Here is a 19,705-nt window from a genome sequence, read left to right on the forward strand (position 1 = left end):
ACACATTAGAGTCACAGCACATTTGGAGGTCATGTCATCAATTAAAGGTTTGCTTATTGCATCTAAGGAGGTTTGGAAGATAATTAGGGATCTCAGAGTAGGGCAGGTTATTGCAGTAGTCTGTGGTATGAATATTGTGGGTCTGTGAGCTGGTGACGGGAGATGCCAGTGGTTGCATTGGGATTTGTGCATGGTTTGAACTGTTAGCTAATACCCCCTTTGTTTCTTGTTATAAATTGTTTAACTCAAAGTTGTAGCCTTTTTTCTGATTGTTTATAGCTACTTTTTGCTTGTAGTTATCAGTCTTTCATAATGCTTTGTGACAGGATGGATTTATATTATAAAAAAATCACTATAAATTATGATTAAAGTGAGATCAAGCTTATATGTAGCAAGTCTAGGAATTTTCCACCTATGGCACTAGACTAATATTTTGCAATCTAAGGCAACAAATAAGGGATGTTTGGTATTACAAAGTACTATTGAATTTAAAACAACAAATACATTATTTATATTTAATATATATCATACAAACAGTATATGGAGTGCTATACTGCCATCTACTTTTTAAAGTTCATTTTGCATCAACATTTATTCTCATTTAAGCAAATACCTATAAAAGGAGGGCACTGTGAAGATATTATTTTTTTTCACAGTTCTCTAATAGGAGAACCGGTGGTAGTCATTTTTCCGCCTGAAATAAATCCGACATTCTACAGCCCGACAAAAACATAGTGATGACTACAACCCCGGATTACATTATCCATGCTGTGGGTACAGGCATTGCCGCTTAAAAACCGCAGTTTCCATTTCGGATCATTACAAATGACGTCATTTGTTACCGTCCAGGTTTTGCAAGGCCGTTTTTTCGAGGTGGAGAGAATTCAAGCAGCCGCAAATAGCACTTGTCAGTCACAATGTAAGTCGCAATTTGGCCATTACCGGGGTTGTAGTCATCACTATTTTTTTGTCGGGCTGTACAGTGTCAGATTTATTTCAGCCGGAAAACCCTACCACACCCAGGAGAACACCTTGCTAATTTCCCCCATAATAATCCTAGGATGCATGATTCAACCTGGAGGCTGCTCACTGAAAGTTGATTCTCCATGTGGTGATTCTGAAGAATCATTTATGTGTTATCAACTTTATTGAAGCTAAGTAAACATATTTTTTATATTTTTGTTAACTTATGTTCTTACACATATTTTGTGTCAGTTTGTCATTCTTTCTGTCTGCTACTATTTCAGGATTACATCATGGTTAACTTTTACAGCTACATTGCAGTTCTTTAGTAATAAACAATATATATATACTTACATTGCTTGCATGGAATTCATACAAAATATAGATGCCTCGTTCAATTGAATCTTGAAAAAAGGTATAGTGGATTATAACACTATCATGAATGTCCTACAAATATTTATCTTTCATTGACACACTCAGACATTATAATGAACTAGTATAGAGTATGTATCATTTGGGGCTTGCAGCATTCTTCATAGACAATCGGGGGGCTATACAAATATGCATAAAAAAGTGATTGGTTAGCATTCGGAATTAATTTTATTGTAAGAAATTTAAATAGAAAAATAAATACATTTGTAGATTACTGCCAAAATAAAAAGAGGATTAGTAAATATGTGATGTATTTTTAACTGAGGATGGCTATATTTGTCAAACATTTTGGTGTGTACAGCAAAATATTTTGAATTAGCCAAACTGTACAAGAAAATAGTATATAATCGTCAAGCAGCAACTTGATTATTGATTGAGTTTAAAATATATCATGCTGTTTGTCCTCAAAATATATTTTAACCACTCTACTAAAGTTAAAAGTAAAATGATCCCTCCCAATGTGTTTTCAGGAGGGCATTCACATATAAGTTGAGGGCATGTAGACTAAGGGTGTGCACCGGCCACTTTTGGTGTTTTGGGTTTTGGGTTCTGATTAGCTTGAGGTTTTGGGTTCTGATTTGTTTTGCCAAAACACCCCACGAAAGGTTTTGGTTCTGATTTTGGGTTTTTGGTTCTGATTTTTTTTTAAAAAAAGCATAAAAAGTGCTAAAATCCATATTTTATTTTTTTTCACTCCTACACTATTATTAACCTCAATAACATTCATTTCCACTAATTTCCAGTCTATTCTGAACACCTCACAATATTATGAACCTAGCTCAACCTCACACACATAAAAGACTTTCCACCTACAACTATTTGGTTCTAAAGCCGACAGAGAGCCCAGTTTCCCTCTCTTCTTTCCTCCCCTGTCCCTATAATGACATCCCTATGTTTTTCCTTCTTTTGCTTTCTCCAACCCCTCTCAACCAAGTTTCTAGAATGGTTATAATACATTTTATCCCTTTCTAAATTTGTGGCTTACTTCATATATAACACTGTTTTAATTGTTTATCTAAGAATCCATTTTATGTTAAGTATACCACACCATTCCACTGCCAAATTCTTTTTCTGTACCCTCATACCTTGATAAATCTGTAAAATTCAAATAAAAATCGATTTAAATAAAAAGATGTAACTATGTTCAGTATTTGGTTAATGAACTCACAAGCTACATTTGTGAGAGCTCTTGATATGAATATATCACTGATGATCTTTATTTGTCCTAGTGCCACAATGGTTTTCCTTCCATATGTCACTTATAGTAGTGCTTGATAACTATGTTATGGAATACAGTATACAGTTGTTGACAATATACCTACATAATGATTTCTCTTCCTGTGAAATGGCATAATAATAATTAGTAATCATTACATTCAATCTGCAGAAATATACATTATTGCTCGTAATAGCTGTAGAAATATAATAATATGCTTAACTTATGTCCCAATGTTTAGGCTGCTGCCTAGACATCTTTGTCTAACACCTCTGAGCAAGATGCTTGTCCCACGTACACTCCAATTTCTTTCCATCCCTTCCCAGTTTAATGTTGTTAAACCCAACCACCCTCTTCCCTGATCTCAGCCCAAATGAAGATGGCGGCCGCAAGCGGGGAATTTATGACATCCGAGTCTCGCGAGATCCGATGCGAGACTTGGACGTCAGAGCCTCACTTTCATTTTTTTTGCGCCGGAAATACCCGTCTGATCCGTACTGTTCGGGTGGGCTAGGATTAGCGGAATTCGAGCCCGCTCATCCTTAATGTAGACCAAGTCAACCATGCCCCTTAGAGATGCTCTTACTTCTTTATATACACATTTAGGATGCGTGTGATTTTACGTCCCTAAGGCATTGTGTAATTTTTTATATTGACGATGACGGTGATGGACGCATCTATAACCTAGATTACAAGTGTCACATGTCCTAACTCAAAATACACTTGAACAACCACAAATTTGATGTCATATTTTGGCTCACATTTTTTTGTGGCCAACTCTACGATTTGCTTCTTTATGGGACATCTTTCACTTTGAACTTAACTTATTCCATACCCTTCATTTGGCATATGTATTCCATATTCATATACTACTCAATGCACTGATCTAATTTTAAACAAAAATGTGATTAAATGATAATATTGCAAAGTATGGGAGCTTACCAATGCTTTTACCATCATCCCAGAAAAGATGTCCATCAGCATTTTGATTGTCATCCAAAGCAACCAAAAGCTTCATTGGATTCAAACGACTATTAAAAAAATAGGCAAAATAATAAAGAAGTTATTAAAAAAAGAGGAATTGAGTATTAAGCTGACAACTAGCTGGTTTAATTTGGTTGGACAATTTGATAATGTTTAACAAAAACTGACCAACTACTGTACTGTGGACGAGCTGAAAAATTATAAATGCTCATGATACTAAGCCATTCATATAAAATTAGATTTTATTGGGTTTTATGACAAACAAGGGCAGGCTGGGCTGGAGGGGGGGCATACACCCCCTGGGTTGGTCCTTTAGTGTGCTAACTTGGGCTGTTCACAGTCCACTTGCATTTTTGTTTCTTTAAAATAGGCTACTGAGTCGAGACTTGCCCCCCGAGCTAAAATTTGCCAGCCCTCCCCTGATGACAAAGCAAACAAATTTCACTGTGTGCGGTCACAGAAGTATGGGTGCATATTTTTGCATGGTAATCTGTATGTTCAGCCTTGTGCTTGAACATTTGGATTAATTCAATTTGACCATTTGTACAACTAAATTGTCATCTGGCAGGCACGTGATTAATTAGATCAAGGTCTATATGGACACGATTAAATATACCTTGTTCCATATGTACTGCCCTGACCTTTGAAACCAGGTAGCTTTTAAAAATATATGCTGTCTGGCTCATTGAAACTTTGAGCACATACTTCACTTCTAGCTACACTGGCTCAATTGCGGCCAAGGTCAAAAACAGGAAACAGACAGCAGCAAAATATGACTTTTTTACATTAATTTGTACTGAAAACGTTTAAGTGACCAAGCAGTGCAACTCCATGTATATACCCTCCTTATACAGTATTTGGGATTTTATTTTTTAAGAAATAGGTGAAAGTTGTGTTTTTATAGCTTTTTAAGCAAATCTAGTACATACCTAAACTGTGTGTTGAAGGCAGGAGCTTGTTGCGGTAAAATGTAGCCACCCCGTACATGAAGATTAATATGGTTAATTGGTGCTGGCAGCACTTTCCAATCTCTACGTTTATCAACTTTAATACCCTAAAAATAAATGAACATTGCTGACACATTTTCCACATTGCTTGTTCAATGACTTATACTTTTTTTTTTAAATGAAAATACTCTGTGGAAAAAAAGAAAATTTAATTATATTAAGTTACAGATTAAGGTGGATTGTAAGCTTGCGGGCAGGACCTTCTTACCTCACTTTCTGTCCGTAATACCCAGTATTGTTTTATTACTGTTTTTGTTTCCATTTGTAAAGTGCTACCGAATTTGCTTGCGCTCAGGCCCGGCGCTTGCATTAGGCAGTTGCCTAGGGTGTCGGGACCTGCAGGGCTCCACTGACTAGATTTTCTAATCTAGTCAGCGGGTTGGGGGCAGAGGTGCCGCAACGGCGTGGCACCGGCTGATTTGCAATGGCCGCACTCTCACATGATCACTGACGGCAGTCAGTGATCATGTGATCTCTCTCTTCAGCTGCGCCTCTGCCCATGTTCTCAAACTGTCAGTGACAGACAGTGTGAGTAAAGTTATTTCCCGATACCCCTTCCAGCATGCACCACTCCGTTCCACCCCCCCTCTTCTGTGTGAAGAAGCCGAGGAGCATTTGGGCAGCCATTGGAGAAGAGAGAAGAGAGAAGAAGTTTGAAGAGCCCCCTGCATCTGCTGAACAAACTTCAAGAGAAAAAAGAGCGAGTAAATACAATCTAATTATTTATTTAATTTTTTAAAAAGAGGGTGCCCAAAGTCCAATCTAGGAAGTAGGGAGGTTAAAAAAAAAAGGGGGGGATGATTATTATTTGTCACCCCATGTTCTATATTTGACTTGCAAAGTACGTGGGGGTAAAATGACTTTTTTTGGCACCTCATGCTCTATATTTAACTAGCAAACTTTGGTGTACAATTTCTACACCATTATTTGCAAGTGATGCAGAGGGTGGTGCAGTGGTGTGATGCAGAGACGGGTGCAGTGGTGTGGTTCAGAGTGAGGTGCAGTGGTGTGATGCAGAGGGGGGTGCAGGGGTGTAAAGCAGAGACGGGTGCAGTGGTGTGATGAAGGAACATATGTTTGATGAAGGGACATGTTAGGGCCGTCCATTGCCTTTAACAAGTGCACAATTCATAGGCTTATTGTGTCAAGTTTTTTTGTTCTGAAATCTAACACCTGGAAATCTCCCCTCTAGAAATCCTGTGTCTGCAGTGGAGTCTGGACAGCGTTCTGCATCAAACATCACTGCATCTGGACCGCTGGGGGAGGTAAAGCTTATCTTTTTTGTTTTTTTAAAAACACAAAAGCACGTCAAGTATGTAAGGGTCTGTAAGGCAGGTATTTAGTGTGTTCGCGGAGGGGACGGAGGCGGTATTTTGACATTTTGCCTAGATCGCTGAGAACCCTTGCACCGGCCCTGCCTGCGCCATATAACTAAATGATGATGAAGCTGATGATAAGGTTGAAAAAGATAACATCCAGAGGATTGCAAAACTAAACAAGTGTAACATTTGCCAATTTAGCCTCACCTGGGACATAAAAAAAAGTATATTCCAGACTGCAAAAGTATTTGTCAGATAAATTCCCTGGATCAGTTACCCCTTTAATATCCTCTGCTGATTATAGCTTTATACCATTTCTTGTAAGGCATCCAACCCATTTATTAATTCTGTTAGTTTCACAGCTTAACTGCCATTACAGTAAAGAACCTCTTTCTATGTTGATGAAACTCTCCTTGCTGTGACGTAGCCAGATTACACCAGGAGATGTACATCTTTCTGATCTTGTGATAACTTTTAGCAGAATCCAGCCTTCTGGGCTTGACCATACTCTGAATAATATTGTCCAGGAAGCCCAATAACTGTAAGAATCATGGCTTCAACAGACATGTTGCTAAAGCCAGCCCAGGTAAACTTTGATTAAGCAAATGTCCCTGAATTAGTAGGTATGGTCTTAGATGCAAACAGCACAACAGGTTCTCTGCTGAGAATGTCTGAATACCACATCTTATCGGCCAGTTCATGCCATCAGAGTAACCTCTTTTTACCTCCTTTAGCACTTAGAGAGGTATAGCTTCCTGAAGGAATAGTTAAATCAGACAGAAGTCCTAAGGTATCGACATGACATCTACCAATAACACTTTTTGATCCATTCACCTGAAGCGCTCCACCTTGTGGTTTATCTGCAATGCCATCATATGAACATCTGGTTGACCCCACCTGACTACTATCTGCCAGAAGATTTATGGGTGAAGGGATCATTTCATGAGATTAAGTGTCTAACTACTGATAAGGTCTGCTTCCCAGTTCTCCACCACTGGGATGAACACACCGCAGAATGTTTCACTTGGCCCATTGTGTGAGCCTGCTGGTTTCTCTCATGCACAGAGCACTCTTGGAGGTATGCCAATAGCATGTCATTCTTCTCCTTCTTCACAAGAATGGGCATGCTCTGACTAGGGCGCTCTGGGTTCCAGAACATTTATTAAAAGCTTTGACTCCTCTGGGACCCAAAGAACATGGAAAAGGCACTGAAGAGTGACAGCCCCAAAAGAAGAAGGCATGCGTCTGTAGTCACCAATATTCATTCCCAAATGGCGAAGGAGCATCCTCTGTTGAGGATGTCACTTGTCAGACGCCAGAGGAGAAACTGGTGCAGTCATGGAGACAGTTTGATAAACTGTCTGGTTAGACTATGGGCCTGATTCATTAAGGATCTTAACTTGAGAAACTTCTTATTTCAGTCTCCTGGACAAAACCATGTTACAATGCAAGGGGTGCAAATTAGCATTCTGTTTTGCACATAAATCAAATACTGACTGTTAAGATCCTTAATGAATCAAACCCCATGTTAAGATTTGTTCCATTTCTAAATGAGTTTATTCTGGACTCCCTCAAATGAACCCGTGCAAATTGCACTGCTTTAAAAGTGGAGAGCATCATCAGCATATGACTTTTATGCAAAGGTGAGCCCAAGACCAGTCTGCAAGCTAAAATGGACTTCACAAATTTAAGTAATAAGAGGATTTTTTATTTGGCAAGAACTCCCTCTGCTGGCTGTTAAACAGCAGTCCCTGGAAGACCATCTGCTGGGAAGGAGTCAGGTTGGTCTTCTTGTAGCTGATGATCCAACTGTGAGATTCCAAGGTCTAGGTCAGGCTTGTCCAACCCGCGGCCCGCGTGGTAACTTCATTTCCAAGTAACGCTAATTTCATTTCCAAGTAAGTCTTATATGTTAACTATGTTTTCTATGTTTTTTTGGATGATCAGCTATCGTTAGTGTATTTTATGTGCGTCCCAAACCAACTTGTCATCTTCCAATGTGGCCCAGGGAAACTAAATGGTTGGACACCCCTGGTCTAGGTCATTTCATCACAGAGGACTACCTAACCTTTTTTGGCAACTTAGTAGCAAATCATGTGTCTATGTTATATGCATACTGTGATAATTGTCCTTGTTTTAATGAATAAATATTTTAGGTGTATTCACAAACATACTTACCGTGTGATAATCATACCAAACTGTATTTGGGAAATAGGCATTTACACTTAATGCGTCCTAGGATTAAAAAGAGACACACATAAGTGATTTTTTACATATATTAGTTTATTTGCTGTAATCTCTAGATAATGTATGTGGACATATAATGTATTGGATTATATACTGTCAGAAGAGACAAACAAGCATTTCAGTGCCAGAAATATCTCAATAGGTAAATTGCATGAGAGTTAGATTAATTGGCTGTATATGGAGTGTAATAGCAGCTTCTGCAGTGTTAGTGTATGATGAGGATCTGCCTGCTCTCCCAGGGGCAATAAACTCTAAAGCACCTTGCTGACTTAAAGCAGGTACTGGTTTTTATTGGGGTTTTTTTTTCATTAACATAATCATTCTAGGTAGGGGGGGTGCAAACAAATGTGTTATCAATCAAACACAAATACAATACTAACAATACCACACAGTGAAAATATACACTTTTAACTGTTGCATGGTACATAAATTAATGTCACTTAAATATTATAATTAATGAATAAATACAGAGAAGAGGAAGAAGTATCTCTGTACAGTCACCATAGGAACTAGAAAGATTTTTGCTATCTCAGTCCAAATCTTTACAGCTTGTCAAAAACCAAGGTGAAATGATAAATGGTGCACACATGCCAAGCCAAGTAGGATCTGAAAACTTGTACTGGATTTCAAACTTACTTAAATAAACAATAATTTATAAATTATAAAATATCTAAATAAATACAATTAAAAAGTAGTGCTGAAGAAAAGCTTTTGTTATGTTAATTTAAATTGACTGGAACAATCAGACTACTTCATATCAAGCTTAAACGTTTATATGGAATGTAAAACTTGACTCACTTTTTCAAGCACAGCACTGATCATGAACGCTGGTCCCCACAAGAATTGTTTATACACATCCCATGTATTTTTGTCTTCAACGAATCTAAAAGTAAAATAATTGGTTATTGTGATTTCATATTTAAATAGAGTAAACCAAATAACAACAGTAACTAGAGCTGAAATTTATGCTGGAGTATAAAAGTCTTCAACCTACAACCTCAATTGTTTTGTTGTCTTTTCCTTTCTGTATAAATTTGATATCCTACAATGTGGTTTGGGAGACTTGATTTGTTTATAGATCTGCATATGGGGGCGTCTAAGAATAATTACAGAAGATCGCCTTTTCACAACATTTCTTAAAGATGCAAATACATATTTATAACGTGAGTGCAATCACATGGGGTGGTATGAAGGCAATTGACCTATTGTCACCCTGATATCCATTTTCTGGGGGTGGTTGATTTGACATACCACTTTTATTTTACTTTATTTTATAATTCCAACACATTTTATGTGTTTTTATGTTATCCGAATACAACAATAAGACCTCTTCTGTGTTCTTTATGTTGTCAACTGTAGAGAAAAAATTTGTGAAATTAAAGCGAGACCTTTCATAAAATCAGAGACCTCATAACTGGATTTGGCTTTTTGCATGATATATATCAAAGATATTATCATTATGTCTATACCAAAATATGTTAGTTCCTAATGTTCTAGTCAACACCTATACTTGCAAATAACTATATTTATATTTTGATATAAAAATAAATTTGGGGATACTGGTGGTGCCATATTTATTGAGACAGGCAGCAGATAAAAAAGAGCATTGTGCTTACTTCATTCTATTGCTTTTACAACCTCAATTGATCTTTTTAAAATGGGCAACCTATACCTGTATATCTGCTATGAGCGTGCCTGATTTAGGAAAAACACTTCTTTTATTCATAATATTATTATTATTATTATTATTATTATTATTATTATTATTATTATTATTATTTATTTGTTTATTAGGTGCCACAGGTTTCGTAGTGCTGGATACAGAAGCAAGTAACAAATAGATTAAGTAATACACATAAGTAACACAAATGAGTGTGATTAATGCTATGGGGACTCATACAGAGTGCAGCAAAATACATAAAAGGATGTACAAGGCAGGCAGACAGTAGACAGACATGGGACAATAGGTAGAGAGGACCCTGTTTGTGAGAGTTTAGATTCTAGATGGAGGGGTGGTGAGAGACAAAGGGAACAACTGGGAGAAAATGGAGATAGCAGGCGAAGGAAGAGAAGGTGATAAATAACATGGTCATGAAGTGGTAGGAATGATGAGCTGGAAACTGTGAGTTTTGAGTGAGAACTTCAAGGACTGAAGATTGGGGAAGATTTGAGTCAAGTGGAGTAGGGAGTTCCAAAGATTTGGTCAGCATGTCAGAATTAGCCTGCATATCTACAATGTCCATGATACACTAAGATTGAGCTAATCTTAAATTTGTAGAGGATGAGGTTGGTAGAAAGCTTAAATGTAAACTTTTGTATAATATAGGCTACATTGTTGAACCAAATCAACTAAATAACCTTGTAGTTCAATGGTGTGGTGAAAACTCTTGATAATAAAAGTTTGCTGAGGTGAAAAAGTGAAAAATTCTCCTGATTTGTAGGCAAAGAAAACTACAGATTACAGGCAAACTAAAAAAGTATTTTAAAGAGAAGTTATTAGAAACAAGAGTAAAAAAAAAATCTAACTTTTTTTTTGTTCTATAAGTTTACAACATGTACATGTAGATATATATAATTCACATTCATCTCTTCATGGAAAATTCTAAATTTTCTTCTTAAAAACCTCTTATTAACATTTAATTTATGAATTAAATTTAAGTGAATTAAGTTTTGTGAAATATTTATTATTTTTGAAAAAGTAAAATAAAAAAACATATTATCATCATCAAGCAATTTTAGTACATTTGTCAGTAAACAATTTGTTAAGTAACATGTTAATTTGTCCACGTTCACTTTTTTCACTTCAATAATGAAAACTGCGTATCATGTGATCATTTAATCTGTCTATTGTTTGTTAATTAGAAGAATTTGCCAAATCCTTTTTAAAACACTCATAAAAGGCTAACCTTGCTTTTTTAAATTTCAATGATAGTATGTTGAAGTTATAGTTCTTATATACTTAAGTACAGTGTTGCAATTGTTTTTGGCCAGAGATCTCCTTGTAAAAACTGTACTTTAGCTGAGGCTGAATCATGAGATCAATAAGGGCTAGATTTACTAAGCTGCGGGTTTGAAAAAGTGGGGATGTTGCCTATAGCAACCAATCAGATTCTAGCTGTCATTTTGTAGAAGGTACTAAATAAATGAAAGCTAGAATCTGATTGGTTGCTATAGGCAACATCCCCACTTTTTCAAACCCGCAGCTTAGTAAATCTAGCCCTAAGTCTCATGTGGCTTGTTAAACCTTTAGAAAGTATATGACTAGAAGGAAACCTACTTGTTTCATGTGCTAGAAAGAACTAAATCACCACTGGCCTCAACTTTGTTAACTTTTCCAGTAATGACGTCTGCTACCTTTAAACCCCAGAGACCAATGAAGAAAGATAACATGGTTCCCAAAAAAAATGATATACATTTTGCTTTATTAACAGGACTAAAACCTGTTTGACACATACTATTCTTCATCAACTGAAAGAACCTACTTTCTGGACGGACATTCAAATCTGTTTTCTACTACAAGTGATGCTGTGCTACAAACACATTCACATGAGAATAATGCAATTATGGACAAAAACATGAAATATACACTTTTATCACACTGAAAAATATTGAAAAATATTTTAGTTGCAGTAGTAACACAAATGCAGAAGCTATTGAGTACCAATTCAGGTACTGAATAATGCTTCGAAAAATGCTATTACAAATAGTAAGTCTAAATAATACAGGCTAAAGTGCAATATAATACAAGTCTACCACATATAAACTCAAGGACTTTGGGGAACTCAGTAATTCTATTTATTTCAAGCTGTTGTTTCAATTGACAAAGCGCCACATATCTCAAATTATATATGGTAAATGTCCCAGAATTTTAAATGGTAGCTTATACAGTACCTAGGTGTTTAATAATACTATATACAATTAAATCAGCTACTTACTCATGTAGCAGTGGTCTCACTACAGTGGAACCTTTTGTATGAGCATCAAATAATAAGGTGTACAAGTAAGGTAAAAGGGTATATCTAATATTCAGGACATTTCTTGATAAGCCTTCAAATGCTGCATCAAAGCTTACTGGATCTTGTCTCTACAATAAAAAGAAAATGTGTAATAACATTAGTAATGGCACTACACCTGGGTATCATAAAATTGGCCAGAGTATTTATAGCAACCCTGTTGTCAAGCAGGAAGCACAGAAGCATCAAGCTGCATTATGGGTTGTATTACATTAGCCACTGATTACAACAGCATATTGAAGGATCATCTGTATGACAGTGATAATCTATGAATCATACAAGTGATCTGTATACATACATTATTCTTTACCTAAAATGTAACCTGATCATTTTCTAACTTGTAAAGCTTATATAAACATAAACTAAATAATTATTTAATACACAGACTTTTGCTTTAGTAATAGTTGTGAAACCCTTTCCAGCCTTCTGAGCATCAACAACTCTTTTCCTGAGGACATAAAAGGCCTGATTAATCAAACAAAACCTGCACAAAAGTAGCATTTTATAAATGAGCACGGAACTTGAGTTTACGTTTGTCCGTATTCAAATATAAGCATTTTCGTTTGAATGTAGGTATACATGCGCTTTAACTAAAAATGACTTGCTGTATGTAAACAGACAGAACACAGTGCAGGATTAGCACATACATATGGGCAATATAAAGTACCATCTGAATGCAAAAATGTTTTTTAGAAAATAAAATAAATGAACAACTCATAATACTATAATCATTAATAAACATATGTGCTTGAATTTGTTTTATACATTAAATACATATATCAGGATGTTTCTTAATGTGTACTGTACATACGATCCATTTGTATAGTTTCTCTTACTTGCATACACATGTTCTGTGCTATCTAGTGGAAAGCATATGCGTAGTTTTTAAAACGGAGACAATGCTATGTTAGTCATGACTATCATTTGGCACTTGCACCAGCTGGTGCAAATGATACGGTTACAAAACACATACATAGGAGAAACCCATAACTTAAATCAGGTGCATCTGCGTTGGCACGCTCTCTGCATGACCTCACTGTACATTGTCTAGGATAGGGCAGCACGGTGGCTAAGTAGTTAGCACTTCTGCCTCACAGCACTGGGGTTATGAGTTCAATTCCCGACCATGGCCTTATCTGTGTGGAGTTTGTATGTTCTCCAAACTCCAAAAACATACTAGTAGGTTAATTGGCTGCTATCAAACTGACCCGTGTGTGTGTGTATGTTAGGGAATTTAGACTGTAAGCTCCAATGGGGCAGGGACTGATGTGAATGAGTTCTCTGTACAGCGCTGCGGAATCAGTGGCGCTATATAAATAAATGATGATGATGATGATCTGCCCTTTCCCTCTCATGTTCCGCCCTTCAAGTCATAGGAAGTGTAAGTGTCTAAGGGCTAGATTTACTAAGCTGCGGGTTTGAAAAAGTGGGGATGTTGCCTATAGCAACCAATCAGATTCTAGCTGTCATTTTGTAGAAGGTACTAAATAAATAAAAGCTAGAATCTGATTGGTTGCTATAGGCAACATCCCCACTTTTTCAAACCCGCAGCTTAGTAAATCTAGCCCTAAGTGTCATTTGAGTTAGAACATGATTTACATGCAATTGTGTTCATTGACGTAAGTCTTGTCCTGGCGAATGCGCAGAGTTATTTCACACAAGATATGCCATGCAAATGGACTTTTGTCCTAAGATGAATCAGGCCCTAAATGTGGTTCAGCATGTTCTATAAGTACATGATGAATATTTATTAATGTTTGTATAATGTACCTTCCATCCTAGTCCATTGTGATTCCTTGAAAATGGGTAAAATGCTCCAAGCTGCATCCAACGGGCACATAATTCATAAGTGGTATCTTGGAAGAATCCACAAATGTCTGCTCCAGTCTAAATAAAAAATAGGAACCAGTTATTTTTTTTCTTCAACTTATGATAATAAATAATTATATATTTTGAAAATGATTAAATAAATATTGCATCTCTATTTTATAAATCTGGTCATACACAAAAATCCCTTTTTTATATTTTAGTTAGTTTTGGCATAAATTTTATGAATTGCATAGTCTTGGTCACTCTGATTCTGGCTCTCGTCAATCTGTTAAGGAAAAGATCTATAATATACAATGATATCTCTACAGTCTAATAACTAGAGATGGTCACTGACCCCCGTGTTTTGGTTTTGGATTCGGTTTTGGATTTGGATTACCGTCATGTTTTGGTTTTGGTTTTGGTTTTGCAAAACCGCCATTGCGTGTTTTGGTTTTGGTTTTGGTTTTGTTTGGTTTTGTTTTGCTATTTTGTTGGAAAATACATGTTTTTGTGCCTAAAATAACCCAATTTAGTGCTCCAACTGTTTTAGAGATAAGTAATCTAATTGTTGAGGTAATAAATCATCCAAAAAAACTGTTTAATTCTTCGTTGGTAGGCCTTCATTTATTCTACACACAAAACAGATTGTCTTCCTATCCCTCTATGCATACTGGCAATGCAGCCATCGTCTTTGGATGTATATTACACCCTACACTTATAGTTAAATATGTAAAGAAATGGAAAAAGACAGTTTGCTTTCTGTCTCTATAGGCCCCCCTCCACTTTTTTAAAAAAACAAAAAATTCAGCCATTATAGACTGTACAATATTAATTGACATGGAGAAAGCCAGTTTGGTTTCTGTCTCTCTAGGCCCCCCTCCACTTGTATAAAATACCAAAAAATCCAGCCGTTATAGACTGTACAATATTAATTGACATGGAGAAAGCCAGTTTGGTTTCTGTCTCTCTAGGCCCCCCTCCACTTGTATAAAATACTAATAAATTCAGCCGTTATATACTGTACAATATAAATTGAAATGGACAAAGGCAGTTTGGTATCTGTCTGCATCAGATCCTCTCTCCACTAGGAGTAAAATAGAAAACTGTTCAGCCGTTATATAATCTAGAATATAAATAGAAATTGAGAAAGGCAATTTGGTATCTGTCTGCATCATAATCATCAACATCATCATTAGCACCCTCGTCGCCTACACAACTCTCCCCCTCATCCTCTTCTAATTCCAAAGTGGCATCCTCAATTTGGGTATCACCGGCTACACTCGGGCTATTAAGGCACACATCAGCAGAATGCTCACAATTAGACATCCCACTGTTGGATGGACTCTCCACAGGGATTGTTGTCATTTGTGAATCAGAGCAAATATTCTTCTGTAATGCCTCACTGTTATCTTGCAGCTCGGCTTTGACGCATAACAGTAGTTGTGCACCAATTGTAGGCTGGGTAACTTTTTGGGATCTGCCACTAATAGCCAAAGGTGAAGACCTCATTCTCTCTTTGCCACTGCGTGTGTAGAATGGCATGCTTGCAATTTTTTTTTTATCGTCACTTAACTTTTGCTCAGTTACACTTTTTTTTTGCTTCAATACAGTAAATTTTTTTTGGGTTTTTGTTTTTTGCACTAATTTGAAAACACTCTGTTGTTTGACATCGCCTTGGCCAGATGACGTACTGGGAACACTAACATCAGGACTGGTGACAGAACCTGGTTGCTCATTCAGATCATATGTGGACTGCTTTGAATTCATTCTGAGCGCAAACCACTGGGGAGTGCTAAAAATTATTTAGTAGATACTGCTGACAGTTATGACTTTTGACAGCCAGAAATATTAATGCACAATTAGGGAGGACACCCCAAAAGCACTGAGGAGTGCTAAAAATTATTTAGTAGATACTGCTGACAGTTATGACTTTTGACAGCCAGAAATATTAATGCACAATTAGGGAGGACACCCCAAAAGCACTGAGGAGTGCTAAAAATTATTTAGTAGATACTGCTGACAGATATGACTTTTGACAGCCAGAAATATTAATCCACAATTAGGGAGGACACCCCAAAAGCACTGAGGAGTGCTAAAAATTATTTGGTAGATACTGCTGACAGATATGACTTTTGACAGCCAGAAATATTTATGCACAATTATGGGGGACACCCCAAAAGCACTGAGGAGTGCTAAAAATTATTTGGTAGATACTGCTGACAGATATGACTTTTGACAGCCAGAAATATTTATGCACAATTATGGGGGACACCCCAAAAGCACTGAGGAGTGCTAAAAATTATTTAGTAGATACTGCTGACAGATATGACTTTTGACAGCCAGAAATATTAATGCACAATTAGGGAGGACACCCCAAAAGCACTGAGGAGTGCTAAAAATTATTTAGTAGATACTGCTGACAGATATGACTTTTGACAGCCAGAAATATTAATGCACAATTAGGGAGGACACCCCAAAAGCACTGAGGAGTGCTAAAAATTATTTAGTATATACTGCTGACAGATATGACTTTTGACAGCCAGAAATATTTATGCACACTTATGGGGGACACCACAAAAGCGCTGGGGAGTGCCAAATATTAAGAAAAAATAATAAACCTCTATCCTCCTCTGTGCACTAGCGATTTTGGTTAGAGCAATTGCAAGAACAATATTGTATTCTCTGTCCCTGCTCTAATTAGCCTATGACTACACCCTGCTCTCTCCCTCTGTCAAATGGCGATGGATTGCTGTGGAGGCGTGTATTTATGAAGTTGAAGTATCGCGAGAACCGAGCCCCGAGATCCGACGACGTCACGATGACGTTCGGCCTCGATTTGGATTCGGAACGGGCGGGAGAGTACCGAGCTGCTCAGCTCGGTACTCGGATACCCAAAGTTCGGGTGGGTTCGGTTCTCGGAGAACCGGACCCGCCCATCTCTACTAATAACATGTAAATGTAGTTATGTTCTCATGATTCAGGAGAGTTCTCAGGTGTATGCTTACATTTACCTGGCTGCACATTAAGAAAAGGCTACCAGCTTTTTACATGTTTTTCTACTACTTTACTAAAGTTTTTTTTCCATATTACTGTACCTCCGGTATGAATAGAATAAGAGCAGGAGCCAAGTATACAAACATTGTGTACATTTGCAGTTTCTTCTCACTTCTCTATTTCTTCCTGACAGCTTTTATTCTCTGTAGCATGTAATAAATAGGACAACCTACTACCCCTCACTTCTAGAACTAAATGATTGACCCTGAGCTAAAGCTGTACACAAAACTACTGTATACTGCCAGCTAGAACAACCCACTTTCAAATATAAATATGCAGTCTCTTAAATTCCACCACACAGCCCATTCAACAAGGCTCCGACAAATAATTGTGCAATTTGTTCTGTTTATTGCACCTATTATTCTGCTTATCTGTATCCATTAGTATTATTTGTATGTACTTATGTAATTTGTTTCAGTTCTAACCCCCTTTCCACAGAGATGCAGAAGCCTTGTGACGCCTTACAAATAACAGTTAAAAATGATAACCCCATCCAATCAGAAGCTGCATTACACTCATTTAGTTGCAGGCTGCCACTTATTGCATGAAGGAATATACAACATGCTTACTGGATTAGACTACTGCTTAAATGGGGAGGTTTTATACAAACAGAACAAAATCCTATGAACGGTAAGATCATGCAGCAGCTCTAACAGGATTCTGTACTTCAGTGCCCAGAACAAGTTAATTTTACATATTTTTGTATCAGTATAACTGTATCGTATTTTGGACTATAGAGAGAAAGATTAATCTGCCCACTATTATTTCACACAATAAATATACATCCTCTGAAACATACTGTAGATTTTTTTAGCTACTGTTCCTATTCATTAGATCATAAATATGTATACCCTAGCACATGTTAGGAAAGGTGTGGGAGAAGCGGTTTGCCGGGATTTAAGAGAGACGGTTATTCCATTCAATGCCCATTCCTTACAGGGTCATTGAAACTGTGCCCTATTATACTTCTCTCATAAACTCTGTGTGGACTGCACCAGTGCGCGACGTGTTAGAAACAATGTTATGGTTTATAGGGCTCGTTATGTTTAAATTACGTCAAGTGGATGATCTATAACAACACGGCGATATAAACTGTCTTGACCGGACGTATCAGTGAGGTTTTTCTACCCACAGGCAGTAAAAGCACAAATTAATGTTTAGCACAGGTGGTGAAAATCATGTGTTGCTCCATTACTGGCCCATTGTTTCATCCCCAGTGGTTCCATTTTCCTACCTTGTCCCTCAGTAGACTTCCAGGAGACCGAACTATGACCCGGAGGAGGTGGGAATGTTTGGCCAGGGACATGTATTAACCTATCAGAGGATACCTCAGGGTAGGGTGGCTGTCAGTACCCATGGTTACCCAGGTCGGGGGATAAAAAGGAGACCTGTGAGTTCAGAGGTGAGTTAATTTTGACTGACCTAGGAGGTGATACTTTGGTCAAACTAAAATGTCTATCAGGACACCATTCAGTTTGCATGCTGGTGGAACTTTTAGCAGTCATTTACTTTGGGGACTGTAATCTGCCATTTGCTGGACTCTGTTATCCCCTTGGTAACTGTATTTACTGTCTGTGTGTTCTGTATATATTTCTGACTTCTAAGGGGGGTATTCAATTGTTAGCGAGTTCCGCTAAATACTTGCGCTCTAAAAATATTACCGGTAATACAGTAATATGCGCGTAAATACCGTTAATACGGTAATTTACTCGCTGGATTTCAGCTCGCAGCTCAGGGAGATATTACCGTATTAACGGTAATATTTTTAGAGCGCGAGTATTTAGCGGCACTCGCTAACAATTGAATACCCCCCTAAGTGTATCTTCGACACTTAAATAAATATCTTTGAATTTATATTTGGTGTTAGACCAAGTGATATAACGTACCCCACATCCTCACAGAAAGTATTAGGGCACTGGTTCCCAACTCCAGTCCTCAGAGACCCCTAACAGTCCATGTTTTCCATATCTCTTTGCTGGAGCACAGGTGTATTCATTACTAACTGACACATTTTGAAAGATCCGCAGGTGGTACTAATTATTTCACTTGTGACCTGGAAAATCTGCACTGTTAGGGGTCCCTGAGGACTGGAGTTGGGAAACACTGTATTAGAGTATTAAATAAATAATTATTTTATTTTAAAGATCCACTATTTATGTATCCACAAAAAGGTTGGTGCTTACAAATGATTTAATTTTGACATCACATAGGGGGTTAATATATCAGAAACTTTCAGATGAGTGCATAAGTTTAACATAGGGACCAAGAAAACACTATCTCATGTTATGTTGCACTTCTAATAATGACAGCTGACATGTCCACTTGTCATAATAACTTAATATCTTAACAAGATGAAAACGTGAAACATTCAATTTAATAAAGAGTAAGTAAAAATGGGCAAATTGTTAGGAACCCCTCCAGCCGGCACAACACAACCCGGAGTCTACTCTGCCAGTCAGGTGTTCACTGGAGCCCCTAATGTTGGGGACAAGCTGGGCTACAGACTGACAGAGGGTCGTGAAGTGTGTACCGGCTGGGGAGAACCCAGGCAAGCGGAGTGGAGTCCAAGCAGAGGTCAAGGGCCGGCAGCAGATAGCAGTACCAATAAACAAGCTGAGGTCAGGGGTCACGAGCAGACAGGGAGGTTGGTATTCAAGCCAG

The 19,705-nt window shown here is 37.4% G+C and overlaps 1 protein-coding gene across 2 annotated transcripts in view; it reads right to left on the reverse strand.

Moving 5' to 3' along the window:
- Nucleotides 1-19,705, reverse strand: part of SI (sucrase-isomaltase) — a 209,472-nt gene that overhangs the window by 40,877 nt on the left and 148,890 nt on the right. For both annotated transcript variants that reach the window (XM_075202075.1, XM_075202076.1), the window contains exons 41-47: nt 13,952-14,068; nt 12,104-12,252; nt 8,967-9,051; nt 8,100-8,156; nt 4,525-4,649; nt 3,554-3,642; nt 1,318-1,367 (exon numbers count right to left, since the gene is read on the reverse strand). In XM_075202075.1, coding sequence (XP_075058176.1) covers nt 1,318-1,367; nt 3,554-3,642; nt 4,525-4,649; nt 8,100-8,156; nt 8,967-9,051; nt 12,104-12,252; nt 13,952-14,068 — 672 coding nt within the window. The remainder of the gene's footprint in view (nt 1-1,317; nt 1,368-3,553; nt 3,643-4,524; nt 4,650-8,099; nt 8,157-8,966; nt 9,052-12,103; nt 12,253-13,951; nt 14,069-19,705) is intronic.

Source organism: Mixophyes fleayi, chromosome 3 (genome assembly GCF_038048845.1).
Source record: "Mixophyes fleayi isolate aMixFle1 chromosome 3, aMixFle1.hap1, whole genome shotgun sequence".
Lineage (NCBI taxonomy): Eukaryota > Metazoa > Chordata > Amphibia > Anura > Limnodynastidae > Mixophyes > Mixophyes fleayi.